At 47.8% G+C, this 12,664-nt stretch overlaps 2 protein-coding genes across 5 annotated transcripts in view; one reads left to right on the top strand and one right to left on the bottom strand.

Annotated features, from left to right (window-relative positions):
- Nucleotides 1–2,247: 2,247 nt before the first annotated feature.
- Nucleotides 2,248–11,162, bottom strand: LOC124510999 (insulin growth factor-like family member 3). 2 transcript variants are annotated; one of them, XM_047077805.1, is made up of 4 exons: nucleotides 11,047–11,162; nucleotides 3,202–3,255; nucleotides 2,798–3,065; nucleotides 2,248–2,611 (listed from the first exon to the last, which is right to left on the bottom strand). In XM_047077805.1, exons 1-4 carry the CDS (start codon nucleotides 11,063–11,065, stop codon nucleotides 2,578–2,580), a joined length of 375 nt encoding a protein of 124 aa, XP_046933761.1. In that variant the 5' UTR covers nucleotides 11,066–11,162; the 3' UTR covers nucleotides 2,248–2,577. The 2 variants fall into 2 exon arrangements, with proteins under 2 accessions (XP_046933761.1, XP_046933760.1); XM_047077804.1 differs by lacking the exon at nucleotides 11,047–11,162 and adding an exon at nucleotides 3,836–4,089.
- Nucleotides 4,103–12,664, top strand: part of HIF3A (hypoxia inducible factor 3 subunit alpha) — a 64,847-nt gene continuing 56,285 nt past the window's right edge. For 2 of the 3 annotated variants that reach the window (XR_006961794.1, XM_047077808.1), the window contains exon 1: nucleotides 4,103–4,373. The gene's annotated coding sequence lies outside the window, so the exon portion shown is untranslated. Of the gene's footprint in view, nucleotides 4,374–7,382; nucleotides 7,681–12,664 lie in introns of those variants that run through there. The other variant, XR_006961793.1, reaches the window with a different exon arrangement.

Below are 12,664 nucleotides of genomic sequence, written 5' to 3'. Positions count from 1 at the left end.
TGCTGTCGGAACACAGTCCGTCAGGCCCCTCCGCTTTTGCAAGCCGGACTCGGGGGCTCTGCTTGGCCGGCGAGCCGCCCCTCCGCCCCGGCTCCCTCCCGCCAGTCCGTGGAGCGCGCACCGCCTCGCCGCCCTTCCTACCCTCTTCCGTGGGCCTCTCGTCTGCACTTGGGTCCGGTGACTCTGTTCTGCTAATCCTCTGGCGGTTTTCTGGGTTATTTAGGCAGGTGTAGGTGGAATCTAAGTGATCAGCAGGACGCGCGGTGAGCCCAGCGTCCTCCTACGCCGCCATCTTCCTAGTATCTCCAGGGAGACACAGAATCCAAAGCAGGCTCCAGGCTCCAGGCTCCGAGCTGTCAGCAAAGAGCCTGAGCGGGGCTCAGACTTGCGAGCCGTGAGATCACGACCTGAGCCAAAGCCGGATGCTTAACTGACTGAGCCACCCAGGCGCCCCTGGGTGGAATTCTTAAAATTGGGTGCCTTCTCTTGATACTGCAAAGGCAGGCCAGGTGCTGACAGCCTCCCATTTGTTTTTCCTGGGCAGAGCTGAATGCCCAAGTTTGTGTGCCTTCTACCCATCCTGCAGAGCTGGATCAGTGTCCTACACGTGCTCTCTAGCTGTATGCAAAACCAGTGTGAACTGGCTGCCCCCCTGGGGCATGCACTAGGATGAGTGTGTGGGGGGTGGGTAGAGATGCACACGGGATTGGAGGTGCCTGTGGGCCACTTGGAGGGATCTACAGGTGAGGCATCCCTAGTAGCTCACGGGTGGGCTTCCTGGTGGTGTGTGCAAAGTAATTCGTAGGATCTGTAGCACCTTTATGCCCTCGAGACCCTAGCTTCTCTTCTCCCAGCCTCTCCCCGTTCCCCAGTCATGTAGCACACCTCTGATTTCTGGATGGGGTAAGGAAGAGGTTAATCTCTTTGGCACCATTCCACACAGCTGGGGAAGCCACGTGCTTACTCACAGGCTCTCACCTTCCCCATGGGAGAAACCACAGCCTGAGAAGGTCTCTCCAGGCGCTCAACTGTGCTGCCTTTGGGGAGGTGTAATGAGAATCGGGTGAAATGGTTTCTCTTACCCTTTCCAGTGTGGCCAATCTTAGCTTTCCTTTCCCCTTCCTTCCTTCCTTCCTTCCTTCCTTCCTTCCTTCCTCCCTCCCTCCCTCCCTCTCTTTCATTCATTCATTCTTTCTTTCTTTCCCCTCCAGTGGTGTGCTGGAACTTCTGTGTTGGACCCCAGATTTCCACAAAGGCAGCCTTGTTTGTGGGTGTTACGACTTTGTTAAATTAACAGTTGTTAAGCGGAGCATGGAGGGCCAACTAGCTGGTAAGCCAAGGTTCAATTAAAGATCACAAGAGAAATTGAAATAAATAATTTGTTACAGGTTCTTGAAGAAGTACATGGCAAGACGCAAGGGGCCACATGAGGTGGTCAAGGCAGGGTGCAGGCAGAGAGAGAGAGAGGCAGGACTCTGGGCACATGCCTTTTTTTAGGTCTATGAGTGGAATGTTTTGGGGTCCCTGGGCTAAGGCCAGATTGGTCCATTTAAACCATAAAGGGCAGTGTTTCGGTAAGGTCCACAGGGATCTTATCTAAGGGGCACCCAGGGGAAGGCCCTGGGGGGTAAGGGGGACTGTTGACCTTAAGGGCTGTTAGGGAAATCAGGAACTTAGATTTGCTTCTGACTCAGCGGGCTTTTATGTGGGGTATGCACTTGCACGGGGGAATGGGGGAGGGTGCCAGTTTAAGGTTCCCTGAAGGCTGCTTGGCCAAATAAAAAGGATTTTGAGGCACCAACACCGTGGAGTGGCTGAGCTAAACTCTTGAATGGTAGGTGATCGTCAAAATCAATGCTCTTTGAGGGGAAGATGGTAGAAAACTTCCATTTCACCATTTTGATGACACTTCTGTTACTCCTTCAGGTAACTTAGGGCAATCAGAAATCCTCTTTCCCAAGGGCTGGACACAGAACACTGTAGTAATCTCTCTTGGGCGTTATCTCTAAGGGTGAAGCCTATGAGCCTTACTAGATCCTTCTACTCTGCTCTTGCAAGAATGAAGACTCTTTCCCACATGCCATTAGCAACTTGAACCATAATGAACTCAGCAGCTAGGAGTTGCCCAATAGGCCTACTGGCATCTGTCACATCTCTTAAGTTAGGAGGCCATACAGAAGTACAAGCAGGTCTGATACATGCTGGAAAATCTTCTCCAGAGAAGTTACGAGTCTGAAGAGCACATTATTTTTGCAACAGAATCCCACGGATATTTAATAGCAAAAGGGGTTTCATAGAGCAACCAAAGAATCACGGGTGCCTATGGTACACGGCACCTCCGTGAGGTGATTGATTAACATGTATCAGCAAGGGTGGTGAATCAGGACAGAGGGACCGAAGGACAAGGGAGCAATGACAGAGATAATGGGCAGACGTTAAAATGGAGCACACTGGGAAAACCAAGTGGCAGTCAGCTAAGGTCTCTCCAAGGTGGAAATCCCAGGCTCTTCATTGCACAGATGCTGATGCCTGCCCCAGCCTTCCTTTCCAAGCTGCCTTAGTGGAAATTTATTTTCTTCAATACCTTTCCAAATGAGAAAACATCTTTCTGCTGCAAAGAAGGAGGAACCAATAAATTATGAAGCACAGGCAAGGGGATGAATGATAAGATTTGAGTCACTGCTGGAGATTAAGTGAGCAGGGTGTCCTCAAAAGGAATGGCCTAGACACCCACACTCCCTTCCTCCTTTCTCCTCATCCCTACCCTCTTTTCCTCAGCCAGGGGCAAGGTCCTTACCTGGCACAGTCCCCGGAGATGGGGGAGGAATAGCATCGAGACTTCACACCCAGAACCTTCAACTTCACAACATACTTCTTGGGGTCAAAGGACTCAGGACAGCAGAGCTCAAAGCAGGGCCAGAAGGTGCAATTAGGGCCACAGAGGTTGGTCCGATTCAGGGGCAGGATGGTGTCATCATTACAGCACTGCTCCAAAGGGTTGTAGATCTTGTCCCCACACCTGGGCGCCTGCTGACATAGCCACAGCCCTGGGCCCATGGGGGCATCTGGGCAGAGATTGCTGGTGTGAGCCCAAGGAGGTCCCGGCACTAACTCCCCCAGTCAGGAGCCCTCTGTGAACCGTGACCCCACTTCCCAAGGGGAGCCTCATCCCTCTTCATTCTTCCCCATCCTGGTACTCACCTGTGACAGTCTTTGAGTGCTGGAGGAGAAGAAAGACTAATACACACACAGGAGCTGGAGGAGAGGGAAAGGAGGTTGAGGATGGGGTGGGAGTGCGGCCACTGGGTTGACTGGCCTCAGGGAGGGCAGGCCAGTATGGGGAAGGCTTGGCTCCAGATTTGCTCTACAGGCTTGGGTTTAGGGCCACCTCTGCCTAAGGGCTAGTTCCTGATGCATGTAAGAGTCTAGACAGCTGGGTCCGAGCAGCCTGGACCCTTTAAAGGGGAGTGAATGCAAGAAAAACTTGGGATGCCATAGCTTAGGATTCTAAGAATGCAGTGGAGTTTCCCAGGTGGGAGAGGGGGTGGGGTAGGTGTTAAAGATATCCAGAGGATGGAAAGGACGAGGAAGGAAGCTGGGGTAAGATTGACAAGGAGAGAATTTGGGTGCAGGGCTGCTTTGGGGATACGGCTGGGCTTGAAAGGGTCTTGGACTTGGAGCTCCCCTTACCTGTATTGCGACTTCTGCCCGCCCCCCCTCCCCCCCCCCCCCCACGACTAGGGATGGAGTTGGAGAGATGCAGGAAATGGGAAAGAACGGAGGCGACCAGAAGGGTGTTTATAAGTGCAATCACGTGACTGGGTTAGTGCTTTACCAAGTTCACGCATTCCACAGCTGTCCTTGCTTTGAAAGCACACAGAGGCAGGTAACCATGAGATCATATGGATAAAACAGGAGGCAAAGGTCTGGGTCCATCTTCTACGACTTGCAGATGGAAAGTGTCCTGTTCCTCCATAACCTGAGCCCCCACCTCCTGGGCTACCGCATATCAGGTAGCGAGTGCGGTTTCCTCCGCGTGGTGGCCCCAGCATTAGCGAGGATGCAGAGAGGATGGCTTCTCCATTTGTTTCAAGTTTCCTCCCCTACAAAACACCTGCCATTTCTGTGTCTCCCAGGTACCTTATCCTTAGAACTTTCAAGCAACTCTGTCCCAAACCACTTTATTTACTCTCTGGAGAGCTATTTGGGACCCTGCTCACGGTCATCACGTGATCTAGCAGAAGGGCGCAGGCTCCATGAACTCGAGGCAGGGAACCAGAGGAGAGTGACAGTTTGCGGATTTCTCCCCCCATGGATCGTTGTGAGGATCCGAAGAGCATATGGCTCAAGGGCAGATCATAATAATGTTAACGGTAAGTAACGGATGGCATGTGAGGTGGCACTTGAGCGTGCAGCCCAGGTAGAGGGAAGCTTAGGGTAAACTGAGGTCTTTGGATCTGGACACTCCCGATGGGCCCCACCTGTCAGCTTGTGTGTCTAATGTGCTTTTTTTTTTTTTTTTTAATTTTTTTTCAACGTTTATTTATTTTTGGGACAGAGAGAGACAGAGCATGAACGGGGGAGGGGCAGAGAGAGAGGGAGACACAGAATCGGAAACAGGCTCCAGGCTCCGAGCCATCAGCCCAGAGCCTGACGCGGGGCTCGAACTCACGGACTGCGAGATCGTGACCTGGCTGAAGTCAGACGCTTAACCGACTGCGCCACCCAGGCGCCCCTCTAATGTGCTTTTTAAAACAATGTTTACTTATTTATTTTCAGAGGGGGCAGAGGGGCAGAGAGAGAGGGAGAGAGAGAATCCCAGGTCGTGTCTGTGCTGTCAGCGCAGAGTCCCACGCAGGGCTCGAACTCATGAACTGTGAGATCATGGCCTGAGCCAAAGCCAGGGGTCGGACACTTAACCATCGGAGCCACCGAGGTGGCCCTAAGGTACTTCTGAGATGACCCAGTACTAGAGGGGAAACTACTGGCCAAAATCAGTTTAGGGAGTAAAGCAAAACTGGGGAGGTGGGACCTTTCCTAGATGTGGTCTGCTTATAAAAATTCAGGGAAAGATCTGAAACCCCTTTACGATAATAGTCATTTCTGAGATGCATCTATTGAATTGGTAAAGTAATACCAGTGGCTTTTTGTCACGTCCTTCGTCCCTTTAAATTTCATTTTAAAAATTGGGGCGCCTGGGGCACCTGGGTGACTCAGTCGGTTGGGAGTCTGACTTCAGCTCTGGTCACGATCTCGCGGTTTGTGAGTTCGAGCCCCACATCGGGCTCTGTGATGACGGCTCAGAACCTGGAGCCTGCTTCAGCTTCTGTGTCTCCCTTTTCTCTGCTCCTCCCCCATTCACGCTCTCTCTGTCTCTATTGAGAGAGTAAATAAACATAAAAAATTTTTAAACAAATTTCACTTAAAAAATTTAAAATCCCCAATACTTTTTTCCCTTGGGATTTTTCTGCCTTCTGGGCTTTTTTTTTTTTTTTTTAATGTTTAAAAATATTGGCCTGATAGTTCAGTTCTTTACCAGTGACCTAGGTGTAATACAGTTATTGTCACTGGAACTTAGCGAGTATTAGTCATGCACGTGTGGGGAAATATGTTTGGGTATGTATGCTCTTGTGAAATCAGAGCCATAAGAGTAGGTGGTTAGAGTGCTGATGTGTTGCTCTCCATGGTAAGAACTAATTCTGTTGCATCACACACACGGTTACCAATCACTTTTCTTCCCTTCTGCAGTGCAAATAAGGGTTTTGAGTTCTAAACAAACAAACAAACAAAAAAAGATAGATAATCCAGCAATAGCTGGAGACTTCAACACCCCATTTTCAATAATAGAACAAAACAGCAGATAGATGATCATCAACAGCATAGAATACTTGGGGGCGCCTGGGTGGTTCAGTCTGTTGAGTGTCCGCCTCTTGATTTCAGCTCAGGTCATGATCCCAGGGTCATGGGATCGAGCCCTGCATGGGCCTCTGAGCTGAACATGGAGCTGCTCGAGATTTTGTCATGCTCTCTCTCCCTCTCTCTCTCTCTCTCTCTCTCTTTCTCCCTCTGCCCCTCTCCCCAACTCCTGCTCTCTTTCTCTTAAAAAAAAAAAAAAAAGAATATAGGATACTTGTAAAAGCACTAGAAGCCAATTAAACCTAACAAACATCTGTAGAACACTTCAAAATAGCAAAATACACATTCTTTCAAGTACACGTGTAACATTCTATAAGCTCTACCATATTCTAAGCCATAGGAAAAGCCTCAATAATATAAAAGGACTGAAACCATACCAAGTACGTTCTCTGACCACAGTGGAATTCAAGGAGCAGTAAATAACAGAAGGAAATTTGGGAGGTTCACAAATATGCAGCAATATAAGAGCCAGTTCCTAAGTAAAATAACCAGTGGGTCAAGGAAATCTAAAGTCACAAAAAATTCAAAAATGGTTTGAGACAAATGAAAACGAAAACACCATGTATCAAAACATATAGCATACAGCTTACAGCAGTGATGGCAGAGAACTTATAGACATAATGCCTATTTGATAAGAGAAGAAAGATCTCAAAGCAATAATTCAGTCTTCTGACTGGAAAAATAAGAGCAAACAAACCCAGGGGAGCAGAACCAAGGAAACAGTGATGATACCAAGGAAAGTAAATGAAATGGAGAATAGAAAAAACAACACGGAAAATCAATAAAATTAAAAGTGTGTTCTTTGAAAAGATTAACAGAGTCGACAAAACTGTAGCTAAAATGACCAAGAAAAAAACCATCCTTAAATTAATGCCAATCATTCATAAACTTCGAAAAAGAATGTTGGGTTGTTTTTTTTGTTTTTTTGAGACAGAGAGAGCATGAGCAGGGGAGGGGCAGAGAGAGAGGGAGACACAGAATTCGAAGCAGGCTCCAGGCTCTGAGCTGTCAGTACCGAGCCCGACATGGGGCTCAAACTCACGAGCCATGAGATCATGACCTGAGCTGAAGTCAGACACTTAACCGACTGAACCATTCAGGTGCCCCATAAATTTCAAAAAATAAAACAACAGAACTTCCCAACTCAGTTTATGAGGCTAATATTACCCTACTATCAAAACCAAAGACATCACAAAAAAAGAAACCTATAGACCAACATCTCTTATGAATATAAATTAAGAAATTCTCAAGGAAAAATACTAACAAACAAAATCCAACAGCTTATATAAAGGATTCTACACCATGACCAAGTGGGATTTATCCCAGGAATGCAAGGTTGGTTCAACATATGACAATCATTCAATGTAATAAACCTTATTAGTAGAATATGGGCAGAGGGAAACATGATTATCTCAAATGATACAGAAAAGGCATTTGACAAAATTTATACTCTTTTGTGATTAAAGTAGTAACAACAACAAAGAACAAATTGGGAATCCAGAGATCTTCCTCAACCTGATCTACAAGAAAACCCACAGCTTACTGTACCTAATGGCAAAAGACTGCATGCACCTCTTCCCAACGTCTGGAACAGGACAAGTACATTCACCCTCACCACTTGATTTAACATTGCACTAGAAGTTCAAGCCAGAGAAATTCGGCAAGAAAGAGAAAAAACATTCAAATTGGAAAAGAAGAGGTAAAACGATTTCTGTTTTCAAGTACCATGATCATCTAGTACATTAACAATGCTTAAGGAAGCTACTCAGGCCACTACAGAACTAACAGATGAATTAAGCAAGGTTGCAAGATGCAAGGCCAACATATAAAAGCCCATTGTACACACTAGCAAAGAGCCATCGGAAATTGAAATTAAGAAAATAATTCTACTTACGGGGGTGCCTGGGTGGCTCAATCGGTTAAGCATCCGACTTCAGCCCAGGTCATGATCTCATGGTCCATGAGTTCGAGCCCAGTGTTAGGCTCTGTGCTGACAACTCGGAGCCTGGAGCCTGCTTCGGATTCTGTCTCCCCCTCTCTCTCTGCCCCTCCCCTGCTCACACTCTGTCTCTCTCTCAAAAATAAATAAACATTAAAAATTAAAAAAAAATTCTACTTACAATAGTACCAACAATAATAAAATGCTTGTTAATAAATTTAACAAGGGGAGTGCAGGACGGGCACACTGAAAACAATACAGCTGTTGAAAGAATTTCAAGAACGTGTAAATAAATCGAGCTCCATAAATGTACATGAGTTGAAAAATGTAATACTGGTAAGACGCCAGTGCTCCCAAATTGACCTATAAGTTCAACGCCATTCCTGTCAAAATGCTAGCTGGCTTCTTTGCAGAAATGAGCAAGCTGATCCTAAGATTCATACTGAAATGCAAGGGACCCAGAGTAGCCAAAGCAAAGAACAAAGTTGTTGAACTGATGCGCCATCATTTCAAAGCTTACTCCAAAGCTATACTAGTTAATTCCGTGTGGTATTGACCTAAGGGACTCACATGTAGATCAGTGGGCCGAATCGACAGCCGAGAAATAAACCAGTGTAATTACGGTCAATTAAATTTCAACAAAAGTGCTATGGCAATAAACTAGGGAAAAGAATAATCTTTTCAACAAATGGTGCTGGGAAAACTGGGTGTCTGTGTGCAAAAGAGAATAAGAAGGACGTGGAGAAGGAGAGAAAGAAGGATCTCTCCCATACCATACACAAAGATTAACTTCACATTGATCATAGACCTAAATATAAGAGCTAACACCATAAAATCATTAGCAGAAAACAGTGGAGTAAATCTTAATGACCTTGGGTTTAGGCCATGTTTTCTTGGCTATGACATCAAAAGCACAAGAGACCAAGAAAAAAAATAGAATTTATCAAAATGAAAACCTGTGTGCTGCACACAAAAATATCAAGGAAGTGAAAAGACAATCACGTAATGGGAGGAAGTATTTGTAAATCACATATATGATAAGAGGTAAGTATCCAGAATTTGTTGAAAAACTCCTACAGCTCAATAATAAAAGACACCCCAGTTTAAAAGTGGAAAAAGTATCCACTTTTCCAAAAGGACATACAGACAGCCAGTCAGCACATGAAGAGATGCTCATCACTGTTCATTAAGGGAATGCAAATTAAAACTATAGGCTATCTCTTCACATCCACGAGGGTGGCTGTCATAAAAAGAAAAGTGGGAAATCACAAGGATAGGGAAGGAGGTGGAGAAATCTGAACCCTCGTACATTGCTGATAGGAATATAAAATGGTTTAGCAACCGTGGAAAACAGTTTGACAGCTCCTCAAAGAGCTAAACATAGAATTACCATTTGACCCAGAAATTCTACTCCTAGGTATATACCCTGAAGACGTGAGAACAGGTACTCAAATACACATATACACATATTCATAACAGTACTATTCCCAGTGGCCAAAAGATGGGAACAGCCCAAATGCCCATTAAACGATGCATGGATAAACAAATTGTGGTATATAGACAGGGTGGAATATTATTCAGTTATAAAAAGGAATGAAGTAGGGGCACCTGGATGGCTCAGTTGGTTAAACATCTGATTCTTGATCTCTGCCCAGGTCATGATCTCATGGTTCATGAGTTCAAGCCCCGTGTCAGGCTCTGAGTGCTAAGTGCAAAGAGCCTGCTTGGGATTCTGTCTCTCTCCCTCACTCTCTGCCCCTCCCCAACCCCCCCCCTCAAAATAAATACACTTTTTAAAAAAGGAATTAGTACTGGTAAATTCTACAGTGTCAATAAGCCTCAAAAATATTATGCAAAGGGGAAGATGAAAGTAACATAAAAAGTCATGTATGGTATGATTGATTCCCTTTAATTTTTATGTTTATTTATTTTTTGAGACACAGATCAAGCTGGGGAGGGGCAGAGGGGGGGGGAGAGAGAAACCCCAAGCAGGCTCTGCACTGTCTATGCAGAGCCCGATGTGGGGCTCGAACCCACAAACCATGAGATCATGACCTGAGCTGAAACCAAGAGTCGGATGCTCAACCGACTGAACCACCCAGGCGCCCCTGATTGATTCCATTTAAACGAAATATCTAAACTAGTAGGAAAATCCATGGAGGCAGAATGCACATTGGTGGTTGTCAGGGGTGGGGATGAGAGCGAATGAGCAGCTAAATGGGTATGGGGTGGGCTCTCGCTTGATTCCTAGGGTGGCTTGGATAAAAAGCAATTCTGGAAGGTGGTTGGGCTACTCTTCATTCAACTTGAGCGAGAGGAGAAGAGAGGGGAAGGAGAAGGGGGGAGGGGCAGGAAGTACACAGAAGGAGATGCTGGAGACTCGTAGTTACCCAAAAGGAAGTGTTATGAACACAGCAGGCATTGCTCATCTGAATGGACCATAGATGACAAAACTCCATCCACTTCTCCTTCCTCCCTGGGCCTGAATGTGAATAGACCCCTCACATGGGCACAGATCCTGGTGCAATCGAGCCTCATGCCTGGGACCTTCAACCTCCCAGCAGCCTGTTCTGAGAGCTCAAGGACTTGGGAAAACAGTGCTGGAAGCAAAGTCAGCAGGTTCACCTGGAACCCCCGAGTCAGGCCCCCTCACCACAGCACTGCTCCACGGGGTAACAGGGGTCTCTACACCTGAGCACCAGCTGTACCATCCACAGTCCAGGATCTGGGGGACTCAGAGCTGGATTGGATTCCAAGGATTAGTCTGGGACCTCCATCCATAGTACCGTCCCTTCTTGCCTTCTCGCTACACCTGCTCTCACCTGCGATTCCCTCTGAGCCTGAGCTCAGGAGTTCAGAGATCCAGACAGCAGCTGAGAAGCAGAAGGGGAATGCGAATAATGCGAGAGGAGCCTTCTGGTCGCCACCAGGGTGCACAACGTGACATCACTGACCTCCTTTCGCTGTTGGGAACAGCTCAGGGTGGATGTTGACTCAGGGTGGCAGGGAGGGCCAGGGGAAGAGCTGAGTCTAATATTTTTGCAGGTTAGGACCGATGAAGTCAGAGATAACCTGGGGGTGATTGCCAAGTAGGAAGCCAAGGCTGGGTGGGCAGGAGAGCATTAGGTCTGAGGTTCAGAGGTGCATTAGGGGTGTGATGTCACAGAAGCTTGGGGCTGGAGTGCCCTTACCAAAGGTCCTGGGCACCATGGTTCTCGATGCAGCTCCAGGGCAGTCGATGGCAGGGCAGCAGAAGAGCTGGGTCTGGGGCCTTATACAGAGACTTCGATAGACACCGTTACCCACACCTGGGGAAACTACTCATCTCACATTGCAACACAGGAGGCAGTGCTGCTAAAAGGGGAGGGGCATGAAGACTCCAGGTGAGTGGAGCCTACCTTCAGCCTCCCCAGGAAACACCTGGGACTAAGGATGGAGGAGCTGAATCCATTTTTTATTTTTCAATTTTTTTAAAGTTTATTTATTCAGAGGCAGAGAGAAAGACAGAGGGAGAGAGAGAGAACAAGCGGGGGAGGGAGAGAAACAGAGGAGGAGGAGGAGGAGGAGGGGGAGGAGGAGAGAGAGAGAGACTGACTCCCAAGCAGGCTCCTTGCTGCCAGCGCAGAGCCTGGTGCCGGGGCTTGAACCCACGAACTACGAGATCATGACCTGAATCCAAGTCAAGAACTTAATGTTTAAAGCACCCATTGTGACAAACTCGTTGGTCTTACATCCTGGGCAAGTGTCATGATCCACAGTTTGGAGAACACTTCTCTACCTTGCGGCTCGCTGAGGAGAGGAGAGGCCTGAAGAGCGGGGGAGGATGTACTGGGAGGACAGCGTGCCATCCCCCATCCCTTGGAGGGAGCAGACATTTAGGACTCTGGTTACTCCACAGTGACTGCTTCAGAAGCCTCCTCCTTGGCCTCCTGCCTCTGGTCTCAACCCTCTGACCACCCCCCTCACAGGAGACAAATGCTGGAATCTTCCACAGACTCAAATCTCACCACTTCCATTTCTGCCCCATGAGGTTAAGTCCAGAATCCTCTCAGAGGCCCACGGGGTGACTGGCCCCACCCTCTGCCCTCCCAGGGCTGAGCCTCCTTGAAACAGTCAGTTCTCGCTCATTCTTAGAGTCATAGCTCTGATGTCCCTTTCTCCAGGAAGCCATCGTGATGCCCTTGACCCTCTGTTCCAGCCCTACTCACTGTGAGTCACTATTGTCTGGGATGATTTATGTTCCCCATTGGACATAAGTACCAGAAGGATAGGTCCTGGGACTAAGTCACCACTGTGTCTTTAGCACTGATTACCATAGGGCTGGTGACAGAGCAGGTGCCTGAGGAATATGGAATGGATGGATAGATGGATGGATGGATGGACGGATGTATGGATGTATGGATGGATAGATGGATGGATGGATGGATGGACGGATGCATGCATGATGAAAGCCCTGTGTTCAGGGTGTATCTAACTCCACATGTCTGTCTTGACATAATGGCTTTCTGTGAATTGGTCAGAAATCAGCCTGAAGCTTGAGCCTCTCCCACCCCAGGCAGCCTCTCTGCCCTGCCTGTAATGCTGTTGCTCATGTGGGTCCTGTGGGATTTCATGCCCTGGGGGCGGTCTCAGGACCTCTCTCCTGGATAGCCTCCCTCACAACTCCCCACTCCCCAGCTCCTCCACCCCATACACATCAGACCCAGCCCTGTGCTGGGGGCCGGAAATTCAGGCCACCAACAGCATGGGGGCCCTGCCAGGACGGAGGGTGTTGATCTTGGGCTCAGAGCCTTCTCTGTTCCTGGTTTT

Source organism: Lynx rufus, unplaced genomic scaffold, assembly GCF_022079265.1.
Source record: "Lynx rufus isolate CCGP_SWC_20201006 ecotype Redwood Valley unplaced genomic scaffold, mLynRuf1.p SCAF_16, whole genome shotgun sequence".
Classification (NCBI taxonomy): domain Eukaryota; kingdom Metazoa; phylum Chordata; class Mammalia; order Carnivora; family Felidae; genus Lynx; species Lynx rufus.
The sequence above is the reverse complement of the archived record's forward strand: the minus strand, read 5'-3'. Positions and strand labels throughout refer to the sequence as shown.

Excerpts from the sequence above, each read along its gene's own strand:
- LOC124510999 (XM_047077804.1), bottom strand. The coding sequence starts at position 4,052 with ATGCTGGGGCCACCACGCGGAGGAAACCGCACTCGCTACCTGATATGC. Across the intron at positions 3,256-3,835 it reads CTGTGGAATGCGTGAACTTG|CTCCTGTGTGTGTATTAGTC; the intron begins GTAAAGCACTAA and ends CCTCTCCTCCAG. Across the intron at positions 3,066-3,201 it reads GCACTCAAAGACTGTCACAG|ATGCCCCCATGGGCCCAGGG; the intron begins GTGAGTACCAGG and ends ATCTCTGCCCAG.